The 20377-nt window shown below is 30.4% G+C and overlaps 3 protein-coding genes across 3 annotated transcripts; 2 read left to right on the top strand and 1 right to left on the bottom strand.

Moving 5' to 3' along the window:
- Positions 1-356: 356 nt before the first annotated feature.
- On the top strand, positions 357-6501 carry LOC134832471 (leucine-rich repeat-containing G-protein coupled receptor 5A). Its single transcript, XM_063846494.1, has 12 exons — positions 357-766; positions 1382-1453; positions 1653-1796; positions 1864-2007; positions 2066-2137; positions 2198-2269; positions 2390-2458; positions 3183-3320; positions 3557-3697; positions 3766-3975; positions 4033-6053; positions 6143-6501. Exons 1-12 carry the CDS (start codon positions 357-359, stop codon positions 6499-6501), a joined length of 3852 nt encoding a protein of 1283 aa, XP_063702564.1.
- A 757-nt stretch (positions 6502-7258) lies between these two features.
- On the bottom strand, positions 7259-10065 carry LOC134832470 (cilia- and flagella-associated protein 58-like). Its single transcript, XM_063846493.1, has 5 exons — positions 9940-10065; positions 9528-9880; positions 8838-9467; positions 8661-8788; positions 7259-8601 (listed from the first exon to the last, which is right to left on the bottom strand). Exons 1-5 carry the CDS (start codon positions 10063-10065, stop codon positions 7259-7261), a joined length of 2580 nt encoding a protein of 859 aa, XP_063702563.1.
- Positions 10066-15499: 5434 nt separating this feature from the next.
- Positions 15500-19827, top strand: LOC134832469 (tetra-peptide repeat homeobox protein 1-like). Its single transcript, XM_063846492.1, has 8 exons — positions 15500-15508; positions 17443-17814; positions 17880-17969; positions 18833-18952; positions 19014-19175; positions 19232-19303; positions 19358-19453; positions 19681-19827. Exons 1-8 carry the CDS (start codon positions 15500-15502, stop codon positions 19825-19827), a joined length of 1068 nt encoding a protein of 355 aa, XP_063702562.1.
- The last annotated feature ends 550 nt before the right edge of the window (positions 19828-20377 follow it).

The raw sequence follows: 20377 nt of genomic DNA, 5'->3' as shown, positions 1-20377 counted from the left end.
ACAGAAGCAAAGTTGAACGTCATCTCGTTCTGTGTTTATCCTCATCAATAAAAAAAACGAAGAAGACGAACAACGATGTGATGATTGCTTCGTTTCTCAATAACATTTAAAGTAATGAAGCGTTATTTACGTGCATTTATTGTTCAGAACATAAAAAATATCTAATATTGAGAAGGCAAATTGTCTTCCAGCATTTTCAGAGACCAAATACATAAATAATAAAAAAAGATAAAGAATCTAATAACCGTAAAGAAATATCAGAAAAATATACACAAATAATGAATGCTGTGATTAGAAAAATACTCTGGCTGTTTTTATTACCAATATTGTCAACAATAAAAATCCAAGTGTGGTGCATGACGTTGTCAGCAAGTAGCAACAGTGTTGACACAAATTCAATAAATATTTCGACGAGTGAAAATCCTAATGTCTCAAAAATACATCTGCAAAAGTTTCTCACAACAGCAAGGCCGCCTTTTCTTACGCGAAACGGTTTTCATGATACTATTGTCTTACCAACAGCTACAGATGCAGACAAGGAGGCTGAACGCCTTTACAATGAAGCTCTGAAAGAATTTGTCGCGGCTTCTGATGGTTTTCCATTAAAAACGATGAAAAAAGAATGTGAGACGCCATGGGTGAAACAACACGGATGCCTTTGCAGTGGCACAGTTGAAAAACTTGTACTCAATTGCCGTGCAACGGGAATTAACAATGAATTATTGTTGTTTTCTACGTCAAAATTTCCAGAAACGCTTATTAAATTGTAAGTTTTTTTTAGTTTAGTGTCCTCTGTCATTCTCCGTTGTTGAGGAACATATATAAAAAGAGAAAATTTATGTTTATATCTAATCTTCTTTTAAAACATTTTGTTGGAAAAGCAAATTGTTATTTTTATGATTGTCTGTTTTGATTAATGGGTTGAATTTTTTCGTCGTTTCTTGGAAGTTGTGAGAAAGAAAAAAATAAATTAAAGGGTTAAAATACTTTAAGAGGGTTTTTTTACCACACTCATAAATCAAATTGCAAACTATATTATTAATGAAAAAGATTTTTTTTTAAGCAAAAATAAAAATATATTAAAGCCTCTCACATTTCTTACAAAAGAAATTATCAGCAACAAATAGTATTTCCAGCTCATTTTGTTAAATCCGTGCTAATGGAAACCCATTTCATACCCTCGTTATCTCATGTTTACATTCCCGAGAATTTCTTTAAAAGTCATTCAACAATATATTAATTTTTTCTATATTTTTTTCCATTGGCAAAAAGGTCCGTCAGATATAAATATAGGTTTTAATTCTTTTTTCACACTTTACTCAATATAATTCTTATCTGTTGGTAAGGGGTGATAATTTACAAAAGTAATTTTTCATTACAGAGATTTAGGAAATAACAATATAACTAGTCTACCAAACAGATCATTTAACTCGTTAAAAAACTTAGAAGAACTGTAAGTATAAGAAAAGTTTAAACATTTATTTATTTTTTGTGTATTCTTTATTTGACTCATTTTTTTTAACATTAACATTTTCCTTAATTTTTCGACATTTTTTCAATGTTTTATAGTTTTAACTGCTATACGCTTTAATTATTTATTTCTACTTTAATCGGGCACTCAATCAATCTTAATGTTTTTTTTTATTTCTCAGAATATTGTCAGATAATAATTTAATAAGCATCAATCAAGAGGCCTTTTACAAACTAAACAGATTGAAGCGTCTCATTTTACACAATTGTAATCTGACGACTTTTCCTTTGGAGGCATTACAACAAGTGCCATGGTTGAATTTTATGTAAGTAACGCCCAACATTTTTGGCTTTCTTTTTTTATGTCCTTCTTTCTTTCATGTTTTTTTAAAGACAACTCTCCGGAAATTCAATTACCTCACTCGTTAATGTTTCATTGGTGCCATTTACTAATTTAAAGAGCCTTCGCCTTGACGGTAATTTACTCGAGAAAGTACCCACATATGCATTAACTGGCCTAACTGTGTTAGATGCTTTGTAAGTATTTTTCCTTTATTTTTTTTAAAGCTTATACTAAAAAATACTTATTCAACAGAAATTTGGAGAACAATTTAATAGCTTCAATAAAAGATGACGATTTTCCATTGATGGGAAACTTAACTGTTCTGTAAGCAATTTTCGGAATTAACTTCTTAGAGAAAATAAATCATTTTGTCTCTTTTGTAAGGCTTTTGAAACGCAATCGTATAATGGAGATCTCAGCAGGTGCATTTAAGAATATGGGTAGACTGAAAATATTGTAAGTATATTTTGTTGAACATGACGCTTAATTTTCATTCTTACAGTCCTTTTTCCATAAAAATTATATGAATAGAAAAACAAGTTAAAAAAAATACATTTAAATACTTTTTTTCTTTAGGGAAATTGATGATAACCTTCTCACAGCTATTCCGTACAGTATTAAAAAACTTCACAACTTGCAAGAACTGTAAGTAAATACGCTCCTTGTTTTGAGTATTAATCCGGCATTACGTATATAGCAAAAAAAAAATACGCACCCATTTCCTTGTTCTATGAAAGAAACCATCACTGATTATTTATTATTATTAAATTGTACGACATATTATTAAAGGACCTTCCAAGCGAATTTCATTTTTTTATTCACACAAAAAAGGACTTTATCATTCAAAACGCGAAACAAAGAAAACCATTACTGTTGCCTGTGGTCACGCATAAAAGTACCACAAACAAGTTCCTTATTGAAAGTTTTTTACCGATATGATAACATCGATAGCACGTTTTATGTTTATGTACGTTTAACAAGTTAACAAAGTCGCAGAACAAAAGTTGGAGTGTAAAAATTGTCGAAAGCTATATGACGAACAAGGACACCACATACAAGTAAATGTGATAAGAAAGTTTTTCATTAAATCAGATTCTACGTGACCGGTTTTCTATTTATCACATTCAATTTCTTGTTTCTCTCCATTTTTCCATGAATATAATGTTTTGCCGTACTTTGTATGCATGTACCATGTGAAAAAAAAATGGAATCCGTGTCATATTTGGCGTTTGTCGCTTTTGTCTTCTCAAGGCACGATTATTTTTTTTTTGTGATACTAAATGAACGAAACAATGATGATGATAATAATTTTCGTTTGTACAAAAACAGCAGAAACTAATATTTTTTTCTTTTTGTGACAAACTTGCAGCTCACTAAATAACAATCGTATAAGACAGATCTTGAAGGATGATTTACCCAAGAATTTAATTATATTTGAAATGCGTGGAAATCCTATCACATATATTGAGGACACTGCACTACAAGATATGTCAAAGTTGAGAAAATTGTAAGTACTATGGAAAACATAGCGTCGACAATCATATAATTTTCTTCAAGTTGTTGGTTTATATTTTCTCTTCATTGTGTAAACCATTAATTTTTTTTTCATTTTCTTCATCTGTCTGCAACTCTCGTTTTTATCTTCAATTTGATGATGAACGTGGGTTGACATAATGACACCATTCGTATAACAGAGAATACCTTGACATGGAATTGACTTATATTTGTATCTTTTCCATTTAGAATTTTGTCTGATTCAAGAACTTTGGAAACACTTCCATCGATGAAAGGATGTGAGGCTTTAGAGATTATCCGAATTGATAGATGTCGTCTCAAAGAATTACCCACAAACTTGTGCGAAACGTCGCCCAAGCTGAAGAGTCTGTAAGTAAAAGTATTTATTTCTGTATGTATTATTATCAAAGACTAATGTACCTTATATTTTCAAATAGAGAAGCAAAGTCTAATATGTTGGAAACAGTTCCTGTTTTAGGCGGATGTAAAGAACTTCGATTGCTTGACTTTTCCGGAAATCAAATTGAGAGTTTACATGGGCACTTATTTCGCGGTTTGGAAATGGTACACGATTTGCTGTTGTCTCACAATGAAATACATTCAATTAGCGAAGACGCATTTTCAGGTCTCGTTAGATTGCAGTCTTTGTAAGATAAAAAAAATAAAATTATTGAATCAATTAATCCTTAAATTATTTTTTACAGAGACTTGGAAAGTAATAACATCAAATATATTCACCCGAATGCATTTACTCATTTCTTGCAAATAGAAGACATAAATCTGGGAAACAATCAATTTCCGGATCTACCAACAAAAGGACTTAGCAAACTGTTACATCTGAAAACCTTTAATAATCCTCGTTTAAAGGAGTTTCCTTCGCCCGAATCCTTTCCAAAGATACAAACATTAGTGCTATCATACGCATACCATTGCTGTCCATTTTTACCTCTCGTATCAATGTCTGCTTCTGCAACACCTACATTACGAGACGAAGTGTATTTTCCGTCAGATAACAACTTTGATTACAATCTTTGGAACAACACAATTGGAGATTTTTGGCCACAATTGAAAAAAATTAACCTCAGTAACAAATTCGATCCACGAATCAATGATCTAATTAATACATACGGATCAGAATATGGTCATATGAGCGGTTTGCCAGCATATACGGATGAATATTACGAAGAAGATGTTCGTACAACACCATCGGATCAATTTACAGGAGTGATACATTGCTTACCTGCTCCTGGTCCATTTCTTCCATGTCAAGATTTATTCGATTGGTGGACTTTACGATGCGGCGTTTGGGTTGTCTTTCTTTTGGCAATGCTCGGAAATGGCACAGTTGTGTTCGTATTAATATTTTCACGTTCTAAAATGGATGTTCCTCGCTTTTTAGTGTGTAATTTGGCAGCTGCAGACTTTTTCATGGGAATCTATTTGGGTTTTCTTGCTGTTGTTGATGCCTCAACATTGGGAGAATTTCGAAGATTTGCGATACCATGGCAAATGAGTGTCGGTTGTCAGTTATCGGGATTTTTAGCAGTTTTATCTTCGGAATTGTCTGTTTTTACTTTAGCTGTCATCACTTTAGAGAGAAATTATGCAATCACACATGCAATGCACTTAAATAAACGGCTCTCATTGAGACACGCAGGATACATTATGTCTATTGGATGGATTTTTGCTCTTATTATGGCAACCCTCCCTCTGTTTGGTGTCTCAGATTATCGTAAATTTGCCGTTTGTTTGCCATTTGAGACAGTTGGAAACGGAAGCTTAGCATATGTGGTATTTTTAATGTTCATCAATGGAGTAGCATTTTTGATACTGATGGGATGTTATTTAAAAATGTATTGTGCAATTCGTGGATCACAAGCATGGAACTCAAATGACTCGAGAATAGCAAAAAGAATGGCTTTACTTGTTTTCACAGACTTCCTTTGTTGGTCGCCAATTGCTTTTTTTTCACTAACAGCCGTTTTTGGGCTTCAATTGATTTCATTAGAGCAAGCGAAAGTCTTCACAGTTTTCATTCTTCCTCTAAATTCATGTTGTAATCCGTTTTTGTATGCAATTCTTACGAAACAATTTAAAAAAGATTGTGTGATGATTTGTAAAGCCATCGAAGAGTCTCGTGTGACTCGAGGCATCGGGCGTTGTCGACACAGTAGTAATTTTAGCAATCGACACACACCTGCGAACACAAATTCTCTTGTTGAACGATCTTCACGTGATCTTATTCCTCCATTGTTGCCGGGACAAACTTGCAATTGTGCTGCGGTAAAGCTGCTTGAACAACAGCATACAAAACGAATGCGAATGCAAGAAGAACCTCCAAGTGTCTTGGAAAAAGTTTGGCGAAGAATTTTCTGTCAAAATATCAATAAAAACGATAACAGAAGAAGAGGTATAAATGACAACTATGCCTATCAAATTGCCGAAATACAACAAAAAAATCATAAACGCGCCGGCTCAATGTCGAGTAGCGAAAATTTCAGTTCAAGCAGATCCGATTCGTGGAGACATGGAGCTCCGCATCATCATTGCGGAATTCCCTTACGACTTTTAGATCCTCGCCGACGACACACTTCATGGTTGATAACAAGAAAAACATCGCAAGACAGCAATTTATCGAGTTCACGGAACGATTCTTCAGGATCTAATACAACTGCAAGCACATCAACATGGAGAATGTCACATTCGAGATCAAGCGCAAGCAGTTGTAATATGCCGGGAATCTCATTGCCAATTGCAGGCAAGTTTAAATTAATCTCTAAAAATGTTAAAACTAATTTTTTTTTATTGTTTTAGGTGCAAGTCGTCAATCGATTCCTGGACAAAAACCTCGACTCGTACGTCAGCAAGCTGTAAATCAAGATGATGCTCATCTCGATTTATCTGGCTCAATATCACCCACGGGACGTTTAAATGTTCGTTTTCTTCCAACAATACCCTCTGCAGCTGACAGCTCAATTCAACTTGAGGAAGATCCAGAAATCGAAAAGCTCGCTGACAGTGATTCATACGGTAATGGAATTGAGATTACAGCACCCAAAACAAGTAAAGCAACATCAACGAAAGATGGTTCAACGCAGTTTTTCGCCATCATTAAAGGAGGCGGAAAACCACAATCAACACTATCTAGTCTTCACGATAATAAACCTCCCTGAAAACAAGATAATTATGATACTAAAGAGATAAGTCACGTTTAAAAATGTAAATTCTAAAATTACTCTGATTGATAAAGTATTTTTATTATTTAATACTATTAAACACTCTTGATATTTAATTAATGACAAAAGTGAATGTGATCGAATTTAAGGTTCTGTTTTTAACCTGACAAAAGTACTCTCTTTTAGATCTTAATGAAATTAATCTAATGTGTTAATTTACGTAATTATTGAAAACTGAACTTGAGGTTGTTAAACATATGTTTTTATATTTATTTTAAATTTAAAATACATAAGCACATAAATTAATTGTCTGCATTATAAATGTTCATTCTATAATTACGTTGTCTTTGCATTGAAAAATAATAATTTTTATATTATTACCGTCCAAAGACAATAATTCAGAAAAATATATTTTGAATTAGTTATAAATTTTTTGAAACATGTTTGACACACAGAAAAATTATTAAATGAAAAATATTTTTTTGAGAAACTCTTTGTAAATAAAATAAATAGAAATATATGTGTTCGAGGGTTTCTTGAAGGATTTTAACGGAAATTTTGTAAATAATTAGAGAAGTAAAGATTTTACCAGTTCACAAATTTTAAATATGATAATGTTAGAAAGATTTACTGATCAAACAAAGATATTAATAAAATAAGAATGTTTTAATGCTTATGTACATCGACAAACTTCAAAGAAGTAAACAAAACTGCCGAAATTGGAATAAAGTATTTATTGAAACAAAGAAAGTGTTTAAACATCTGTTTTAAATTCATCTAAATGCACTTGTTCTTTCTTTTTCATATCAGTTAGTTCAATTTTAGCTTTTTGTAAACTTCGTTTAAGTTCATCGATTGTTATTTCTTTGAATTTTATCTCCTCTTCTTTTGTATTTAATTCTGCTGCAAGTGCCTTCATTTTGCGAGTTTTTGCCGTTAGCGTTCTTTGAGTTGAGTTCAATCGTTCTTTCATGTCATGCCCGGGTAATTTTAATACAAAGCTCTTCAACGAATCATATAAGTTTTGATATTCATGAAGGTCATTTTCACGATCTGTTGCTATAACTGTCTGATTTAGTATGCGCTTTTGCAAATTTTGAACTTTGTCTATTAATTCCATTTTTTCTGGATCCTTTCCACACAACTTTCGCCAACGATGCACATTCATAGGTGTCAACATTTCCATTTCTAAAGCCTTTGCTTTGACACGCTCTTGAGTCAATGTTCTATTTAGTTGCAAGACTTCTTGACGCATATCAGCTGTATTTGAAAGTCCTCGAGTAAGCAAATTTCGTTGGGATCGTAAATTTTTTATTTCTATCTTGAGTAAACGGATATCGTCGAGACGTTTAGTGTATTGACTTTCACCTCGATCAAGAGCTAACTGCATTATTGCCATTTTTTCTTTTAGTTGGTTTATTTCATCATTTTTTCGAATCAATTGTGTACCAACTACATCTTTCTCATGAATGATTGTATCAAGTCTCTTTTTTATCTTATTCATGTTATCTTCGTCATCCAAAATTGTTTTTTGGAAACGACTATTTTGTACTTTTAACTCTTGCAACTCAGTTTTTGCATGTTGAAGTGCAATAATAGTTGTTTGAATTTCTGCCTTTAATGCTGTCTTATCCTTTTCCGTTTTTTCAATCAATTTGTTTGCGCGAATCATTTCCATATCTTTCGTTGCAATATCCTCTCGCAATCGTTCAACATCTTTCATACAGGCTTTTAAACGTTCCTTTAAGTCGTTTCGTTCATCAATACACATTTGCAGTTCTCGTTGAAATGTTCCCCGTTCCGCTCTTGCTGTTTCATATAGTTGTTGAGCTTGACTCATTTTCTGCTGAAGCTCAGATATCTTGTCTTTTTGATCATTAATTGATGTCTGTTTAGCACTCACTTCATCATTCGCATTCAAAAGCTTTTCGTGCAAATTTTGAGTTTCCTCTAAAAGTTTTTCACGCTCCTTTTCTGCTTTCGTTAACAAAGACTTGAGTTTATGCTCAGATGTTGTACGAGAGCGTAAATCGTTTTCAAGGGTCTTTTGCTGCTGTTCATTCAGAATTATCTGATCTTTCAACTCAGCAATATGCTCTAATATAAATTAGTTTTTCAAAATGTACATAAAAAAATTATGTAAAAAGAAAACTTACTATTCGACTTTACAAGATCTTTTCTCACAATATCTCTCTCTCTTATCAAATTCTCCGAAAATTTTTTTGCTTGATCAAGAGCTTTCTTGTTCACCTCTCGCTCTTTTTCAAAATTAACAACTGTATTCCTACAAAGATAAATTGTAGAAGATATTTTTTTAAATGAATTATACTTACTTTAATTTCGTAATATCTTGTTCCAAACAAGTCTTCATTCCAATTGTTGTCACTAATTTCTTCATTATGGCTTCCTTTTGTTTCGACAGCTTTGAGTTCTCTAAGCGATATTTGTTGTTTTCATCTTCTTTCATTTTAATGAGATTCAATTTTGTGTTTAGTTCATTTGTAACTTTTTCTTTTAATTGCGCCATACTATCCAAATCCGAATTGAATTTTGCCAATTTAATAGCGTTTACGTTTAAAGTAGCTGTTTGTTTCTCAATATTAGCTTTATGGGCAGCAATTTGTAATTGTTGTTGCAATATAGTGCGATGATTTTGTTGACCAATTGTCTTCATTGTTTTCACTGACTCTAACAGATCATCCCTTTCGGCAGTTGTGTCTTTTAATTGATTTTGTGTCGCTTCTAAAAGACGTTTCTCTTTAAAAGCTTCGTTAGTTAATTCATCCAACTGTTTTACCAAATCTTTTATTTGGGTTTTGTGTTCTTCACGTTTCTTTTCCAAGTCTTCCGTATAAATCTTCTGAGTATTCATGCGTTTTGATAGTTCTTCTACTTCTTGTTGTAATCGATCTCGATCACGCAAAAGATTTTCTTTGTGTTTCATCATTGAGCTTCCTCCAACCCTTTAAACAATAATATTTTAGCAAAAATTCGGATAAATCAATTAAACATAAGATACTTACTCATCATCTCCTCTATCAGCTGTTTTTTCTGCCTCTTTCTGCAGTTTCTCCAATTTTTCTCGCATTGCATACATACTTTCTTGCGCTTCTTGTTCACGAATTTGAGCAGCATCAGCCAACTTCCAAGCATCATCAATCTCTTTTTTCATGCTTTCGATTGTATCTTGATCAGATTGGGAGACTTTCATTGCTTGAGATACCTTTGATGCAGACTTTTCAATCTCAACTTGCATTTTGGCGACATTTTCTTTTTCGTCTAAATATGATTGACGATAACATTGAGCTACCAACAAAAGACGTTGAATATTATCGGCAAGATTATATTGTTGTTCGCCTTGCAAATCTTTCATTATCTAATAAAAAAAAAAAACTTTCAAACAAGAAATGTAATATAATCAAAGAGAATTCTTACATTCACCAATTTGCTTGTTGTTTCCTCGAAAAATTCCGCCGTAATATCCTCTGTTGTGAGAGGTTCTTCTTCTGGTTGAGAATCTTGAGCTTGTGTGTCATCGCCAGTATCTTCCATTCCATCCATTTTTGTTAAGATTCAATTTTAAATTCTTTAGATTAAAAGTTTCTATCTCTTAAATAATTTGCCCTCACAAAATGTTTTATATGTTCAAACAAACTAACGTCACTATGGACAACGTTGCTATGAAATTTCGAAAATATTTTAATTAACAAGTAAAACTGCCCTTAAAAGTAACATATATAGAAAGAAACAGCAATGTAAGGACAAAATTTATATAAAAAAAATTCTGTAATTACATTTCGTTAATAATATTTTCCATTATTATTTTCATAGATTTATGAAATAAGACAAGCTGTGATAACTCTTTTAGTAATGATTATTATACGGTTTTACATATAATACAAGAACTAAATAATAAAGAAAAAAGACGCCTGATAATGTTTTTATTATCAGTTTCATTTTTAAATAAAAGCAACTAGTTAATTAAATAAATATAGGTAAAAAGTAATAAATTCTGAGTCTATTACATATACACGAGACGATGCATAGCAAATATTTTCGAATGTTTGAAAACGAAAGAGAAAAAAGTGGAATACGAACGTGATACATATATTGCATAATACGGAAGGCAGGTTAGTAATGTATAATACACGCTGTATTGCATTTCTTATGTTGTCTAGCCTGTCGGATTTTTTTCTGAAGTTACATAAAATTTCTTCTTTAACAACGAAGTCATTCATTGACTGATGAGTATTATGAAGAATATTTTTCCAAATACATACAATTTTTTAATTTTTTTAAAGATCGGTAAAAAAATATTTTGTGCAACAAAGTCTCATTAGACCTGCTGTTATATATGTCATAAATGTTGAAAATGTGTTCAGTTATGGGCATTCATTATTTCATCGATAGTGTCATTTTTATAGTAGCCATTAATTGTATTATATATTTTTTGAAAAATGGTGTTAATGATCGTTACTGATATAAGTAAGCTGTATGAAAAAACATTACTTGAAATATAAAACGTAAAGGTTAACGATCTCCCTTCTTCGTCTTCTTTTTTTATTTTTTAATGTAAACATCATTAGATAGATATATATTTAATATTACCTTTTGCATGCAAACTACCATAAACTAAGGCACAACAATCACGACCAATTTAAAATGATTTTTAGCTCTCGAATATTTTCACGATGCAATGATCATGTATAGATATCTTGATATTTACGACAACTCGTTATTTTCAATTTCAAAGATCAAATTAAAATGCCAAAGACCATGTATGTGTTGCATATACATACAATTTTCAAAGATTGCAAAATGTTGTAAAGAACATCAAATTGACTCGATTTGCTGTATTATCATGAAGTACTACTTCATGTAGTTTTTTGTTCTTTTTTCTCTTAAACATAAGTTTTAAGACTTAAAAAAATTCTTTCCGCAAATTTCGAAAAAAAATTTTGATGAAAAACATTGCTCAAGACAAGTTTCATGGGAAGGCGTTTTACGAAGAGAAAAAATTTTTGTTTCCAAATTTAAAAAAAATTTTTTTTTTTTTTTTTTTTTTTTTTTTTTTTTTTTTTTGAAGACAAACATTGTTCAAGGTAAGTTTCTTGAGAAGGCGTTTTACGAAGAGAAAATTGTTTTTTTCAATTTTTCCAAAAAATTTTTTTTTATGAAAAACATTGTTCAGGGTAATTTTCATGAGAAGGCGTTTTACGAAGAGGTAATTTTTTTTTCTAAATTTTGAAATCGTGTGAAGAATTCACAACAGCAAAACATTCAACGACCTATTTTGCAATATAAATGAGACTCTTGTTTTTGTTGTATTTGTTGACGAAACCATGGAAAAATGAAAGAAAATTTGAATACAATTAACATACGACTACTTATAGGTTGGTAGTGTATTTGCTTTTGAAAAAGTTTCCTGTGGTAGCCATGCAAGGTCATGCGAATAATTTAACTATGTATTTTTGTGTTGTGAGATGACTATTTCGTACGTAAAATGAATATATACTTTATTAGTGTTATAAAACGGAAGTGACGAAGAAGTAAAAATGTGTTAGATTTGTCGGCAAAACAAGATCTTTTGGTTTATTAATCGTTTATAAATTAATGATCCCATAAAATGTTGTCTTTATTCAAAAACTAATAAATAAATATAATGTGTAAATTTTTGAACATTATGGACAGTCTCTCTTAATTTTTGCAATAAAATATTTTTCACATGAAATATCTGTTGAAGTTTTATTCATTTATTTTTTTTAATATTTTTGTAGTATAGTGTTTGCATCAAAATCTCTTCACGTAAGTAAATGTTGAAGTCATTTGCTGAAAAAAATGTGTTGTTTTTCATTTTTTTTTTTTCATAAACGAAAACACAGAGATGTAACATATTCTTTGAGAATTGATTTAAAAATGAATTTTAAAATGTTTCACATATTTATATTGCACTTCAACATCATAAGCAAGTCATGTTGTGAAAATAATAAGTACTAATAATACCACAAACAACAAGCAAGCATGTGAACAAATATATTGCAGTAGCTAAATAATATAATTTTATGTTTGATTTTATTTAACAATAATAATAAAATAAAATATTATTGTGAATATGCATGTTTTTTTTTTGCAATACTTTAATACTTAGTTATCAATTGATGAATTGTCTACTTTATTTTTTTTTTCAGTGGTATTAGTTGTTTTAGGGCAAGGAATTCAATGTAAATATAGATAATATCTACAATTGATTGGTTTTAATTCTTGACACTTTATGCAAGCGAAGCACAATCACATACAAAGTTCAATAAAGAATTTCAGATTATACACTGACAAACAACGAACTTACGTACAAGGACGAATTATATTTTATTGTTTTTAAAAATTTGTATGATTTTTCTATATTCAATATTAAAATGTATGTTTCTATTTAACGGCTTTTAACATTATATGAATCAAGAGGTGCTTGAACAAATAAAAAAGTTGTGCACCTATTAAGAAAGTAAAAATATAGACAAAAAGTGACTTGATCAAAAAAAATGTTTGCCAACAATATTTAAAAAAAAAAGAATCTTTTGACTTAAACTTAAGCTTAAAATTTAGTAGAAACAAGTCAAATTATATTGTCTTTTACTTAAGCTTAACACGACGGTCAACAACCCCTTTGGTTTTCTCTATCTATCTATTACCTAACTTTTACGCTCTATTCTGCATAATAAAATGAGAGATATAATGTATTGTAAATAAAACGTCTACTCATTTTAGAGAAAAATGTATGTGCAACAATATTTCATAATTTTTGCAGCTCATTTACCTACTAACTTACTGACTCACCTATTACTTGTTGTTAGGTATTGGTAAAAATTTTTCGCTATTTCGCTATTGATACTACAAACCTATGCTTGATATTTTGGTATACCTACTATGCGCGTTCAACAAAATAAAAATAACACAGAAAAAGTAGGTGAAATGTCTGGCTGGAAAAATTATATAGAGAAGAAATTGGTTGTAAATATGTACGAGATGATAAATGTCTACCTTACACTTTTCGACGAGTTGTACATATATGTATAAGAAAATGCTAATGCTAACTTGTAGTAAAGAAAGATAAATGGATAATAAACGACTTCATAATGGACGATACACACGCTAAATACCGAGACACTAAAATAGCATGGAATTTTTCTCTGTTTAAATTTCTTTCGATATGTTGTGTATTGTATATGGAAACATATTGTAAAACCCAGCTTTGAGCAATATGACATATTATGCGACATGAAAATAAAAGTAATAAAGATAGAAAAATTATCTAAGATCGTCTCAGATTGCAGCTTGGTGTTTTTTGTCGCGGTTGTTGGTGCAATTGAATTGGAAAATACTGATTTATATGATGTAACACGCATCATATTTGAAATAGTTTTTATTAGATGAGAGCACGGTAATAGTTGTCTTTATGATATGTTTGAAAATGGCGAAAAGAATGTGAGAGAGAATTTGATTTCGTTTCATAAGTAAGACATGAAAAACCAACAACGGGCTCACACCATCCTTAAATGTTCAACTGCCCATTAAAATGCACGTCTTTAACAATGTTTCAAATATTTGACGTCATAAAAAATCACAATTTATCTCTTGAATTTTCACAGTTGAACGGACACATCATGTAGAATAAAATAGCTCAAAGCCTTGCACACCGCGATCGTTTTAATAAATAAATTAATGAAGCTTAAAAACTGTATTTATATGTATGTATTTCTTTGTTTTTCAATACGAGTATATCTCCCTCGAAATAACAAGAAAACAATAAAATTTGCATATAATTTATGTATTGTAATTGCAATCTATGGTTAGTACCAACATTACATGATTGGCGAAAAAATATTGAAAACTAAATTAGAAACAAATAATCTAGTTATGTAATGAACAGATCGCCGTACGTATTTGTACCCATTTTGGTTATAAAACAAACATGAAAACCATCTTGAACACCTTTATATACATGAAGCCGGCTATATCGGAATACAATGACCCCATAAATCAATTGGAACAGAAATAATTTTAAATCTAATGAGATGAAAAACCACATGTTGTTATCTAACAAGCCGTCTTTGAAGATTTTTATTTCCACAATAATTATGGAAGTATCCTATGATCGATAAAAACAGCGATTAACCTCGTGACACGATATGCTCTTTTTACTTACTAATCATTTTTCTCTTTAAAAAGCCCTAAAAAACAAAATAATTAACAGTTTTTAAACGATTTCCATCGAGTTTATGTGAGTCTATATTAATGACAAACTATTACTTAATGAACTTTTACACACTTTCGTCTCCAAGTTTAGATTCACTTCCTGTAAAAAAAAAGTTTTCTCTATATACGCACTCTTAATGAGAGTGATGTAAGACATAAAGCTGTTTCAAGGATGCATTCAATGCAATTATGTTAGTGGGTTTTTGTGTTCTACATGTTATTTTTCATTATAAATTAATATAAATAGCTCATTGCAATTATTATGGGTTTTAAAAAAGAGAAAATACAAATTATGATTTTTCAATCCAATCCTAATGTTTCTTTTAAATATAGTTTTATTTTTAAACCATCAAATAACTTCTGATAAGCTACTTTTTAACGAATTTATTTCATGTTCAGTACAATGTCGTCATCAACTTTTGTTCGTTTCTTACTACTGTATTGACTGCCTGATTACATATTTTTAAAGATTACAATTACAAAATATGACATGTATGAACACACATCAGATGACTTTTGTTGAGAAACATCTGCACTAAATTCAGCTACCATAAAATTATAATTGAAAAAAGATGAGAGTAATCATTAAAAGTAATGAAAAATTTATTGAACAAAAAAAAATGCGACGAATTAATTCTTTCAAAATTAAATTTACATGTGATTCTTGCTCATTTGTTAATTTAATTTATGTTAAGATAAATAAATACATTGTGCACTTTTTAAGACAAAGACCAACAGCATCAACATGACATCTGTAAGATTGTAACATGTTTACATATTAATGGAAATTATATATATTTTGTAACTACTTTTTTGTACAAGACTAAGTAAAAAACACACTTTAATCAAGGGTCATGAATCTTATTTGCTTTGTTGTGGACACATTCGTCTCTTTTACGTTGAAAACATAACAATTTTACGTCAAGGTTATTCACTTGATTTTAATCAACCATCTTATAATAATCATTATGGTGTTATTGCAAGATTGGATGATGAGTTCAAATTGCTTAGGTCTTGACATTGCGTATGAACTTCATAAAGTGAAGTGGGTCAAAAATCCTTCTATAACTAATTATCTAACATGACATAAAAATGATCATGTATGTATGTTTATAAAATTTTCTGTTAAATCAATCACGTAGACAAACGTTTTTATTGCAATTTTATGAAAACGATAAACATTTTTCTCATTTATATAGAAAACACTTATTTTACGATAATTGCTCAACATAATTATTGTAATAATAATGATATTTGCGTCTGAGCATTTATGATTGGCACTTTTATAAAGACATGCAATAATCATCAATATTTAAAGGAATTTGCTCAGTCTTAATGATATAATTTATAATATTGAAACATATTTTACGAGACAGAAAAATGTTTCGTTCTTTTGTTCAAAAATTAACTTTAGCTTTTGTTAAAATGTTTCAAAAATAATAATTAATATATTAACAACGTACAAATACCATATTTGTCTGAATAAATTAGTTGTAACTTACTAGCTGTTCCTATTAAAGTAATTTTAAATTATTTAATCAATTTTATCTTTTTCGTGTTTTGTTTTTCGCGTTAGAAACGATTAAGAACTATTAAACATACAAAATTTTCATGATAAATAAAATGACAAAACATCGATGAGTAGTATGTATTCACAGAAATAAAGCGGTAAAAAAAATATGTATAACTATTTTATAAACACTGCAATTTTTGTTGCTTTATTTTTTAATACTCGCATCTTTAGATTATCTCTTTAGCTCAAAAAGCTTACTTTATGTCATGTATCCAAAGTGTACAGTGTTCTCTCATGCTTTGTTAACGTTGTGTTTGTAAATCTATCTACAGAAACCATGTTTTTATTGTGAAAACTTATATGTTTTAGGTAGTACACTTACATTCATGTATATCTTTATATAAGCGGGGAGCAATATAACGAAGCAATGGGGTGGTTCTGTAGAAACAAACGCATCTCTGTATGAGAGCGTTGGAAAAAAATTACAAAATACTATGTAGCAAAAGAATAAAATGAAAGTAAAACTGTTCGTAGCTATAAAAGCACTTGATGAATAGATCTTAGACTCAGTCTCATTTTGTCACTATTCGAAATCTGTTGTAGTTTTTCTATCAAACAACTAAAATATCGTGAAATTTTAGTACCTGTGTTTTATATTATTAGTTTTGATACAAAATGATTTTATTTGTGAGTATTCAACAATTTGGAATTAAAAATGTGAACAAATTAATTAATTATAAATTTTAGACTGTAATGTGTGTTACTGAAAATACAATTGAGAATATAAATAATTAATAAGAATTAATTTTGATTGTCCGTCAGTAAAATATGAGTTGTAAAAAAAAATTTTATTAAATTCAAGGAAGTTGTGATGTTATTTTTAATTTTATAATTTTGAATCATTATAAAAAAAACTTAAGAAATTTAAAGCTTCCCTTCATTCAAATTTTAACAACATTATGTTTTTTAACAAGCTAAAATTTTTGTTACCTGTAAAACGTCTTCACATCAACAGTCAAAAAGAACAATACAATATAAACATAGTTTTTTATTGTTACATAATTAATGGGAGAAACAGATTTTATCTATAGGTCTTTTGAGTTGATTATGTCATCACTGAAATGATGCCTCAAATTAGTGTAAAGTTCAGAACTTTTTATTCTTATCCTATTTAGGTGTGCTTGTCAGCACTTTTGCTTACAACTGCTACACATGCTGAAAAGAAAGCTTCCGCAGCTGCTTCAGAAAAAGTGCCACTCGAAAAGAAATTAGATAAACGTGGTTTGCTCAATTTAGGTTATGGATATGGAATTAATGGATTAGATGTAGGATATTTAGGAAAGTCAGATCATTTCGCTCCATCTCTTGGGCCATATGGCGGATACGGTGCATATGCTCATGCAGCTCCTGCTTACGGATATGGACCATATGTTGCTGATGTTACAAAAACAGTTACATTAGTAAAGGGTGTTCCTGTGCCTGTTGAAAAGCCTGTTCCTTATCCAGTAACAGTTGAAAAACATGTACCTTATCCTGTAAAAGTTGCGGTAAGAATTAAATTTTTTAAATATGTAGTTTGATTCAAATTTCCTTGAGTTTATTGTTTTTTTAGGTCCCCCAACCTTATGAAGTGATTAAACACGTTCCTGTAATCCATAAAGAATACGTCAAAGTCCCTGTTCATGTTCCCGCTCCTTATCCAGTAAGTAAAAATTATTTAAGGAAGTACATAAATATTTTCCTAAAGATTTTAATCTCTTGAAAAGCATGAAATACGCAATTATAATTTAATTCATAAGTATGTACAAAGTAATATTTTCGCCTATAGGTAAATAGATTATATTAAACGCTGTGTAATCACAAAATGTATACATAAATAAAAACAAACAGTAGTTAACTATTATGTTTTTTGCGGCTATTGTTTGGCATCTAATTTATAATTAAAAATATACAAAACTTTTGAGTGATTGTTTTCGCACTGCATTTATTACGTTTTTTTTTTGTCTTGAAGAGTATACAATTGTCATGCGAAAATATATACGAATTCTTAGGCAAACAGTTATAAAGTCTTGAAAGAATCTATGAAAATCACTGAGTGTCATGCGACGACAACAGATGAAAAATATTTCATGCGTAAAGCCCTTATATATTAATAATTACTTATAATGCAACATCCTTTAGAGATCGACAAAAATATCAACATATGCACTGCAAAATCGTTATTATTGCTTATATTTCAAAATACTTCCACAAAAAATGCACGGTTGTCATAAACTCAACAAACTCATGTTCGTTGCTTAATTGGCGTTTTTTCGTCGTAGCATATGCTCTCAAGCGAGCTATAAATACATAAATGGCGATTGCAGCAAGCAAAAAAAACTTTACGCTTAATGTATGACAAACGACGCGTACTTAAAATATATTTACTGTTTTTCATCACTTTATGATAATTTAGTTTATTGCATACCGGCGGCTTATTATTGCAATAAGAAATTACAAATACATATTATTTTTTTTTTATAAAAATTGTAAAAAGACTTTTACACACTTTTGTTTTACTTTCAGGTTGAAAAGAAAGTCCCTTATCCCGTACATGTTCCCGTTGATCGTCCATATCCCGTCAAAGTTTTAGTGCCTGAACCTTATCCAGTTGAAAAGCCTGTTGCTGTTCCCGTCAAAGTACCTGTAAGTAGTAAAAATTATTCTGAAAATTGTTATCGAAAAATTATTTTTTTTTAATTTATAGGCCCCATATCCAGTTGAAGTTATTAAGCACGTTGGTGTTCCTGTAAAAGTGCCTGTTCCTCAGCCTTATCCCGTTGAGGTTATCAAAAACGTTCCCGTACCTGTCAAAGTACCTGTTGACCGTCCATATCCTGTGCATGTTCCTGCTCCTTATCCCGTTCATGTAAGTTTTAAATGAAAAGATTCTTTTTTTTATATATAAATGAATTGCCATTTTAGGTTGAAAAACCATATCCAGTTGTTGTTGAAAAGCCTGCGCCTTACCCAGTTTCTGTTCCTGTTGATAGACCTGTAAGTTGATTATGAGACAATTTTAAGATGTATTTCAATATTTACTTTCTTTAGATCCCCGTGCCTGTCGAGAAACCCGTTGCTGTTCCCGTCAAAGTGCCTGTTCCGCAACCTTATATTGTAGAGAAACCTGTTGCAGTTGAAAAACCTGTAAGACATCATTAATAAACGAATCTTTTGCAAAATAGCGTTTTCCATGCATGTGGCTTTAGACCCGATCTTACTCGATCTTTTGTCATTGTCTCGTTTATGAGTGTTGTCTACAATTTGCATATGAGCATATGAGAGTATTAAAAAAATCGCATAACATTTTTTCATACATTTCATGTGTCATATACTTGCAAAGAATTCATAACTCAAAACAATGCCTTTTACAGGTTGCTGTTCCCGTTGCTGTTGAAAAACACGTTCATGTTGGTGCCCCGCATTATTCAGCTCCCGTTTATGCTTCTCATGGATATGGGCATGGCGGACATTACGCAAGCTTCAGTAGCTTAGGACATGGATATAGTTATCATCATTAAGAATTGGTTTTTCTATTTTAGTGATACAATTTTAACTAATAATAGGTCTTCTTTTTAAGAATTTTTGTTTGAAACCAACAGAAATTACCATTCGATTTCAAATCAACTTAAACTCATCATACTCAAGATTCTGTGTACAAAGCAACCCTTTTTACAAACTCAACTCAACTAAATTTATTTTAATTTTCGATAAGAATAACAAATAGTAGAAAAGGAATGCCAGAAAAAAAGATGTACGAATAAAGTTACCAAATAAAGTAATTGAATTATGAAGCAAAGCCTTTAAACCTTTTTTTTCATTGTAAGTAAATTCAAGTTTAATGCTTTAAGAAGGTCGTTCCGTTAATTACACTCTATTACACTCAACAACTGCCTTCGCTACCGTTCGTTAAATTCAATTCATTGCAACTACACTTGAATAATTTTATTATTTGTAAATTTAACAACGAAACCTAAATATATACAAAAAAGCTCTTACCAAAAATTGAGATTAATTAACAAGTCGGAACTGACTATGCATGACCAATCAATTATAAGCTTAACTAACATT

This window comes from Culicoides brevitarsis, chromosome 2, assembly GCF_036172545.1.
Source record: "Culicoides brevitarsis isolate CSIRO-B50_1 chromosome 2, AGI_CSIRO_Cbre_v1, whole genome shotgun sequence".
Taxonomy (NCBI): Eukaryota; Metazoa; Arthropoda; class Insecta; order Diptera; family Ceratopogonidae; genus Culicoides; species Culicoides brevitarsis.
Note: the sequence above shows the minus strand (reverse complement) of the source record. Positions and strands in the feature narration are given on the sequence as shown.